This window comes from Arachis ipaensis, chromosome B06 (genome assembly GCF_000816755.2).
Source record: "Arachis ipaensis cultivar K30076 chromosome B06, Araip1.1, whole genome shotgun sequence".
NCBI classification, from domain to species: domain Eukaryota; kingdom Viridiplantae; phylum Streptophyta; class Magnoliopsida; order Fabales; family Fabaceae; genus Arachis; species Arachis ipaensis.
In genome coordinates, this window is record NC_029790.2 from 1,114,468 (window position 1) to 1,123,772 (window position 9,305).

At 37.1% G+C, this 9,305-nt stretch overlaps 1 protein-coding gene across 3 annotated transcripts; it reads right to left on the minus strand.

Annotated features, from left to right (window-relative positions):
* LOC107645264 (inositol-pentakisphosphate 2-kinase) lies at positions 1,036–4,034 on the minus strand. 3 transcript variants are annotated; one of them, XM_016349253.2, is made up of 8 exons: positions 3,737–4,028; positions 3,495–3,606; positions 3,101–3,304; positions 2,743–2,890; positions 2,544–2,584; positions 2,299–2,409; positions 1,612–2,208; positions 1,036–1,379 (listed from the first exon to the last, which is right to left on the minus strand). In XM_016349253.2, the coding sequence occupies exons 2-8, from the start codon at positions 3,594–3,596 to the stop codon at positions 1,206–1,208; spliced, it is 1,377 nt and encodes a 458-aa protein (XP_016204739.1). In that variant the 5' UTR covers positions 3,597–3,606; positions 3,737–4,028; the 3' UTR covers positions 1,036–1,205. The 3 variants fall into 3 exon arrangements, with proteins under 3 accessions (XP_016204739.1, XP_020959305.1, XP_020959306.1); XM_021103646.1 differs by lacking the exon at positions 2,544–2,584 and having other exon boundaries at positions 3,078–3,304; positions 3,737–4,034; XM_021103647.1 differs by lacking the exon at positions 2,544–2,584 and having other exon boundaries at positions 3,117–3,304; positions 3,737–4,033.

A 9,305-nucleotide genomic window follows, 5' to 3' on the forward strand; every position in this document is an offset into this window, starting at 1 on the left:
AGGAAACTTTATAAGGTTGACAATTTCGTTTGATTTTGATGCCGTCACACTTGGAGGTTATTTACTTCTGAGATGTTAACATCATCAACATTTTTATTTGGACAGAATCATTAATCTTATTTTTTTAACAATTAAATAAATGACATAGTTAAAATTATAAATTAAATTGATACTTATAGTTATTTTTTTTTTCATACTAATCTGTCATGAATCTTAGTTCTATTTAATGATATATCGTTGATCAATAAATAACTATATATATAAGACGAAATTTGAATAGGCAACACCACAACACCTATTTATTAAAAATTTGTTTGCACTATGCCACTATTATTTAATAAAAATTCAAAGTCTACAGCTTAGTGATTATTTTTTTACGTCTTATTCAAGTTTAGATTATATGTATGTCTTACTTTTCCTTCCCAAATATCCTCTATTTTTGAAAAATAAATAAATAAAAATGTTAAAAACAGCTTTATTATAATGAACAATTTATAACATTTTGTATACTAAGATAATTACCTTGGTATATTTTAGTTTATATTAGATGACATTATGAAATTGATTTTTATTTTCGACACATAAAAATTAATGTTCTTATATTCCCAAATCATTTATCTCCTAAAATATTTTTGATTGCACATTAATATAAAAGTCAAGGTTATTTTATGATTTCTGTAATTATAATTAAACTTAGGTATTAGAAAATAGGAAAGAATAAGAGGAGAAAAAATCATTCATCTCAATTAATTAAAAGGGGTTTGCCTCAATTTAACAAGCAAAGATTTCCCTTATTAATCCTTGCAAATTGTACTTCTAACTCTAATAGATGAAACATGAAATTTCATGAGACAATAATAAGTTAATTTTGATATACAAACCATTTTATATGACCGTTCAATCATGTTTATTCTTTTAAATAATCATTCACATGTTGATTGTAAAAATGGTTACTTTTACTAACATGATGATATGTAACTAGATACACATATAAAACTTATTTATACTTCAGTGTGTTAAAATTAAATTCCAATAATAATTAATAAGCCATGGAAAATAAATTAAAAAGCAAAAAATCGAAAGTAGAACCTCAAATTACAAGTAGTTTTGGCCTTCATTTTTGGATTATAGTATTACAACAACATTAAGTGAGGAGGAAGAACATCATCGTCAAACTGAAGTTATTGAAATCTCAATATGCTGTCTCAAGAAGTTCCCTGCACATTTGTTACTTCTTGATCCATTTTGTTGATGACTTCGTTTCTTTCTTGATGATCCATGTTCATACTTTGTTTATAACAGCTCACTATTTTCTTATCTAACTCATAATATTCTTCCATTTTATTCAATCGCTTCAAATCAAGGTCGATAAAATACACCTAAACAAAGATCAATTCACAACTAAGCTAAGTATTCAATGTCAAGCATAACTTTAATCATTTTCCATATATGAACATATAAATAACAGAATTAATGTACTTTTATAGTTTTATGTAGTTGTAAATTATTTTTGCCTTTTTCTTTAGGAGGGGAAATCTTTTTTTTTTATTGAAATGAATTCAGAATAGTAAAAAATTAAACCAAGAATGACAAATGTAAAGTGCTGTTTACCTTAAAATCAAAGGCTTGCTTAGTTGACTCAAGATATATGTTATTGTATATAGATGACGAATCCTCCTTTGTCCTTTGTCTAAAACATATCATCAAACTGCAGTCTTTCGCCGTCGCTGCTATAAGGTAGTTCTTCACAATTCTCAAACTTTCATCCAATGAAGCCGAATGAAAAGACTTGTATTGTTTTGCCTGCTCTTCATTCAATTCTCTACAAGCCATGCATGGTTGAGAAATAACGTTATAATATGCATGGATGGCTCCTTCTATGTCGAAATTGTCGAGCTTCTGAACCTCAAGGAGCTGATCAAGGACTCTTGATTTGTGCATGGTCTCAGCAACGAGTGTAAACAAGTTCTCCGTACAATGACCTTTATCGGCTTCAATGACAGACTTCAGCCTTTCTTCAAATGCTTCAGCCAAGTGTGAATCTGTTTTCCTTGTGCCACCTCCCAGTCCTCCGAGTATGAGAACGCCATTCAAAAATACTCGAAAATTGTTCTGAGGAGTAATAAAGAGATCCTTGATAGCCTTACGAATCCTCTCTTTAGATCCGGAGAATAGATCAAGTGGATTGTATTGACTTAGCTCTGATATCTGCAAGCATATTTTTAACTTAAAACCACAAAAAAGGAAATAGCATTGAGTCCTAAATCACCATGATAAGTTAACTTTTGTGTGCTATACCGCGCCTTGATGCAACTTCAGAGCTTGATGCATTTCAAATCGAGTTACTCTCGTTTTGATGGCATTTCCTTCAGATACAAATCTAGATTGAGGAAGAAATCCCCATTTGGGCTGCATTTTTTAAAAAGTAGTTTAAATTGTTACAAGCAGGGTAAAACAAGGGGTGAACAATGAAAGTGCAGCTAGATTAGTGGGAAAAGATTGAACCGAAGAATAATAATATATGAACATAATGGAAACCATGCCTTTATCTCAACAGAAATGCAGGGCTTCGATCCTTGGCTATCTGAAATGAAAACAAGAAACAGAATTTCAAATTGGTGATAAGCCTATGTACAAATGTCTTCTCAGCAAGATAATGTTATATTGTTCTAAATTCTAATACTTAAATTTTTTTCTTTTCAACAAATTAACCGAAATAGGGGAGAAAATAAAATCCAGTACCATGAGGGAACACAGAATGATCAGACATAAGAAGACCAAAATCACATTGTTTATCAATCTGGGCAGCATCGACTCGCCACACAGGACGTTGGCTAATAACAATCTTCTCAATTGATTCAAGGAATTTCCTAGACACCAAAACATGCACCTAACAAAATATCAAAACACCGTATTAAGATATCCCTAATCATTAACTTTCTCATGCCATAATTAACCACAGTATCATAGAAACTCTTATTACTAGCAAAACCCATTTTTTTCAACAGTAAAATTAGTCAGAGTGTAGTACTGAAATAAACAAAAACTAAACAATGAAACAAACAATGCTGGAGCACCTTTTACATTTACATGTACATACCCCAGCATCAACATACTTAGAACCAAGCAATGGCATCATAACATGCTCGACATATAGCTGGTCGATGATATCCTTTTCTGAAGAGGAAACAAGTTCATTCACATCTTTCCAAAGCAGAAGTTCATGTGCAGTCACAGTTATGGTACTCTTCAAACCATGTTTACTGTTCTTTGGAGCCTTACGTATCCTCATCACTTTCCCAACCTACACACACATTCATGATGCTTCAAACACATTTACTTGGTAAGGTGCATCTAATCACAAGTTAATTACAACCAAAACATCATATTCCTTAATGAAAAATTGCAAATAACATGACTTATTATCATGGCATACAATTGTGTCATTCAATCCATGTAGTTAAACCCCAATTAGTGAAGAAAAAATAACTCACAAAAGAAGGATTTGATCCATTGTAAGCAAGAACAAGATTAACAGCTCCTTCACCCCTGTAAACCCAATTAACTGCATCTTCTTCCCTTAGAGTTAGCTCCATCAGTTTTCACCTGAAAAAAACACTCATTTTTAATTCAGGCATTTTATCAAACACCAAGAAGACACCCAATGAAAAGCTTCAAAAAATGTAAACTTGAGTTCAATTTGAAGAACGAAACTTATGAAAAAACAAAAGGGTACCTCTGACTTGTCAGCGAAATACAAGAACTCACGCAGCTAGTTCCAATTCCAAGCACTTTCAAGCCCCAAAATTAGAAAGAAGAGGAAAATGGGACCTGCATGAAAATAACCAAGGTAAAAGAATCCAAAAAGAGGGGGAAAAAGAAAAAAAAATGTTAATATTCTATTCTACTAATATTCTATATTCGAATTCCAATATAAATCATCAATAGATTATAATAAAACCAATATATTGAAGGACAATAGTGAGCGTGAAATGGAAATGGAATAGAGTGGTGCCAATATTCTAGGGACATATTAATTAATTAATTTAATTAATTAAATTAAGCTGGGTTTGTTAAAGCTTTTTTTTGGGATGCTCCTGCTCTGAAAAAGTAGGATCTCATTTTTTGGCGTTTGGTAAATTAAAAAATTAAGAACTTTTTTTGCTCTTGGCTTTTGACAGCAGGGTGCTCTTGGAAGCCCACAAGACTAGTTTTTTAGAGTCAGCTTTGGGTCTCTAAAATGTGAAAAGAGGTCATTTAGCTTTATTTAATTATTTTATATTTTGAGAGTCATTTCTAGGCTAATTTTTTTTTCTTATGGAAAAAATGTTAGTGAAGTGCAATAAAATGGACGTGGATAAAAAATTTTCACTGTTGTGGTGTGAGCCCAAAACGCAACTTACATTTTACTCCTTTTTTATTTTCTTAAATTTTTTTTGATAGGCAAAATAAACAAACGCATGCTGCGTTTTTAATTTTTGAAGCTTTCCAAATTTTTTTTAATTTCATTTCAGCCCAAAACATGCGTTTAGCCCGGGCTTTTAATTTTTTTTTTGGAATCACAAAATGCAGCTTGCGTTTTATTATTTTGGGTCAGTTTTTTAGTTTTTGAAAACACAAAACATAGGTTGCGTTTTGTTTTTTGTGTCAGGTTTTTTTTGGAAGAGGTAAAACGTAGGTTGCATTTTATGTGCTGTTAGTGTTTTTTTTGGGAAACGAAAGACGTAAATTGCGTTTTGTTTTAAAAGAATATTTTAATCAAGAGTCTTGCCTATGAATACAAAGCAAGATTCGTTCAACTTGCTTCACTCCACTTCTACTCATCATATTCTTCTTTTTTGCACATATGTCGTAGTTCTTAGGTTTTTTTTTTTTTTTGCAGTTAGGTTGTCAAAAAAAGTCGGATTAGGTGAGGTTGAAGTTATGAAAAATATTGCGAATTTGCAAGTGTATTATAACGGTGAGGTTATATAAAACACACATGAAAGACTGACTTTTGTTTGTGAATATTTGTTATTCCATGTACCATGAGTTTTGTAGAGTTGCAAAATGGGCTTTGTAATAACATTCAAAGCCACATTTTTCGAAGAGGGTGAGCAACATTTTATACAGGAATCCTGTACAAGTATTTGGTGGGCTGATACAGTTTCAAATGATGCCTATCACTAACGATGGCAGTATGCAGCAGATGTTATGTATTTATCAACAAACCCAATTTCACATGCCGATGATAGAGCTGTACGTTGAGTTCGAACGGCAGTCGGGGTTGGGCGCGATTGGTGAGGAGGTCAATGTTGATGAGCTCGGGGATATAGATTGGAAAGAAGATAATAATGACAGTGAAGAGGAGTTGATTACACTGTATATGAGTCTGAGCCGTAGAGATTCTATACGAAATGCAAGGGTTATGGTGCAGGTTGTGATTGGCTTATCCAAGCTAGCTTGATTCGAAAGAAAGCTTATTGGGAGATCAGAAGATACAATGGCAAACACACGTGCACCATGGGCACGATTTCACAAGATCATGCCAAGTTGGACTCAGACACAATTGCAGAGGCTATTAGGCCGTTGGTCGAAGCAGATCCGTCGATAAAGGTGAAGTCTATTATTGCAGAAGTTCAATCCAGGTCCAACTACACTGTAAGTTACCGCAAGGCTTGGTTGGCAAAGTAAAAATTATCGCAAAAGTTTTCGATGATTGGGAAGTTTCTTACCAGACTCTGCCAGTATGGTTGAAAGCAATGACTGTGAAGATGCCAAGGTCTCGTGTGCAAATTAAAATGCTCCTCGTTTACCGTGAGAGTGAGGAGATTCAAGGTGTAAGAGTACTGCACCGCATTTTTTGGAGCTTCTATCCATGTATTGTAGCATTCAGACACTGCAAGCCACTGGTGCAGGTTGATGGCACGCACCTGTACGGTAAATATAAAGGTGTACTTCTGGTTGCGGTTGCACAAGATGGGAACCAAAATATTGTTCCCATTGCATTTGCGATAGTCGAGGGTGAGACGGCAGACGCATGGGAGTTTTTCTGACCAATTTGCGGAGATATGTTGTTACCATTGATGGCGTGGGCATTATTTCTGACCGACATACCTCTATCAACGCTGTAGTAGCTCGCAGTAACGGTGCATGGTCACCACCAAGAGCGTGGCACATGTACTGCATCAGGTACATCGGGTCCAACTTCTTAAGGAGGTTCAAGGCTCCGTATTTGCATAAACTGGTGGTTAACACAGGCATTTTATTTCGCTGTTATGGTCCTATTCATAGTAATTTTGTGGTTTCTGCTTACGATTAAATGAATTATTGAACAGGCTATTCTAGGATAGAACAGAAGTACAACAAAAACTATCAGAGGCTTAAAGAGCAGGATGAGGCAAATACTCAATGGTGCGATGACATCGATGTTGAGAGATGGGTGTTGGCATTCGATGGGTCATCGTTGGGGACATATGACGACAAACTTGGTAGAGTGTATAAATTCTGTCCTAAAGGGTGCACGCAACCTTCCTGTGACTGCCATTGTTAGGTCTACTTTCTATCGGCTGAATGAATTGTTTACTCAGAAGAGCGCCGAGGCTCATGAGCATGTCTGCAACGAATTCATGTATTCATAATTTGCAACGAAGAGAGTTAAAGAAAGCTTACGATGTGTAGGAAATATTGTGGTCAACCGGTTCGACAGGCGGAATGAGATGTTTGAGGTTTGCGAAATGTAAGATGGTTTCCTTTACATTGTTAACCTTGCGCAACGACACTGCGACTGTGGCCATTTTCAGGTCGAGCGACTCCCATGTTGCCCTACATAGCCACAGCTGATGTCCTCAGCGCGCAGATCCAAGTTCCACTGGAAGTCATCAGTGGTTAAGCTTTTCAATGTAACTTTGTTATGACCTACTTCACAATTATATGTTACTTTTTATGTAACCTCGTCATTTATTTTAACCTAGTTAACAATTTATAATAAATAAAGTTTTTAACCTCGTTACATAATTTTTTGATAAATAAACATTTCGTTACAAAAGTGCAATATGATAATCTTAAACAGAATTATATGAGAACAAAGCTAAATATATAATAATATTAATACTACACAGAATCATCTAAATATAAGATACAACACTGAATACAACTTTGAATACAACACTGAATACAAGATCAACTGTAACAGACTACTTCTTCGGCGCCTTCTTCGAATACAAGGATGGGGTGTATTTGTCCGGAGGCGCAGTCTGTGTCCGTAAGTTATACGGATGACCCTGAGACACACCGGCATCCAGACTACTGCCAACTTCAGGACCACCGATATCTGGCATGCTCGCACCACCAGTGTCATACAAACCGGAACCACTCATCCCCGGAGCACTCGCTCCACCAAGATCATACCAGTGCTACAAGTCATGTCCCAAATCTCTCTCTTTCTGCTGCGGGTACTCATTCAAATCAAACAACTGGGTACGCGGTGGTGCGGAAGGACCGGGCGGATCTACATGACCCGTTGATCGATCAAAGTCAAAGTCACTGGCATGACCTGATGTGGCGCGACGACCACCAGACTGCTGAGATGGAGCAGGCCCTTCCTGCGGTGACGTCGTAAATAAACAATCTGTATCTCTCAGGACCTGAGACAAGCTAAGAGTGTCAGATCCACCCAACGGACTAAAGTAACCATTGGCTGGAATTACCAGCTGTGGTATGTAGGGCTCAGGTGCCTGATGTGACTGTGGTTCTGGTATGTATGGTACCTATTGCTCATATGCCGGCCACTGCTGTTGCTGTTGGCCGTATGCCGGATCCTGAAACTGATGGGCATATGCCGGGACCTGATAGTGGTGCTCATATGCCGGAACCTAGTTAACAATTAATTACAATTAATAGTAATTAATGATAATAGATAAACCTAAACAATAATACTTACTTATTATTTAAAACGGTAAAAATTCATAATAATAACACTAGTAATTAATAATAATACCTGAAACTGTTGCTCATGAGGCGGGATAATAAACCCTAAACCCTAAACCCTAAACCCTAAACCCTAAACCCTAAACCCTTCATGAAGCGGGACTTGCTGCTGAGGTCCAGCTGGTTCTTCCTGTTGCTGCTGTGGTTCATTTGCGCCAACCTCTTCACCTGCAACTCTATCTCACAATCGTAGGAGAACCCCGTACTGCTGTGTGTACCACACGTAGTACACTGGGAGAGGATGAAAGTCTATAATCTCCTCGCCTAACTGCAATGTGTTATAGTGGTCAGATCTCCACCTGTTAACCCATTGACTGTAAATCTCTCTCCAGTCATGGTTCTGTGCTCCTGTCAACCGCTTGCAATGATCACAACTAAGGTCAAATGTCGGGCCTGGTGGAAGCTATTGCATCCCAAACTATTATCTAACTCGGTCTGTCGGGTGCCACTCTATGCACTCGAATGACACTAGCGGCGACTGCGTGGAGCACAAAAACAAATGGGCAGCGAGGTCATCCGGAACCCCATTCCCATATACGGCCGCCATATAAACTGCACATTAGTTACTAAGAGGCCGATTAGAAAATTATTCTCCTGAATAAAAACATTGGACATTAATGGTTAAAACTTACATCGTCAACTCCCATGTCATCGAGTCCTCGCCTAAAATGCGTAGTAGGCCTCCGTATATATCTTGTATGTCGGCGCCAATGACTCCACCTAAACAACAACAACAACAACAACAACAAGTACAGTAAAAAATAATACCGTCGCACAAGTGGAATACCAACATCACCGAGCTAATCGCGGGGTATAGGTGCCAGGAGCGGCATACGCTCCCACGCCCAAACAAAAAGCAGTATGAATGGGCCATCAATCTCTTTACAGTTGTATCATGATTCACGACACAACGATCTGTATAGGAGTGTCAGACTGGCTGCCTCCCAACTGTAAACTGGAATCCGGTAAAAATTGTGAAGCAGAGGCAGAAACTTTGAGTTCAATGAAGTGGTGGACTTATCCGGAAACACAACTGTTCCAAGCACGTAAAAAATATGAGTCCGGATATACCCTCAATGGACTCCTGTGTGTCACACGGTTCGGTGTCTCTGCACCGCCGAACCCATGCAAGATTCACCGTACCCAAGACGTGATCCTGCAGACCTAGCTCTCGACCAAAACAAGCAATGCAGTTCTCCACTAGAAACTGATGACTGCTGTCTGTTCTACCTGTGACGGCCTCCCCATTAATCGGGAGACCAAGTATATATGTAATGTCTTCCAACGTCACTGTCACTTCCCCAACTGAAAGGTAACCTGCGTTTTTGGGTTCATGT

Coding starts and splice junctions, on each gene's coding strand:
- LOC107645264 (XM_016349253.2), bottom strand. CDS start 3,596: ATGGAGCTAACTCTAAGGGAAGAAGATGCAGTTAATTGGGTTTACAGG. Junction 2,891..3,100: donor CTAAGTATGTTGATGCTGGG/GTATGTACATGT, acceptor ATATTTTGTTAG/GTGCATGTTTTGGTGTCTAG. Junction 2,410..2,543: donor GCATTTCTGTTGAGATAAAG/GCATGGTTTCCA, acceptor TAAAAAATGCAG/CCCAAATGGGGATTTCTTCC.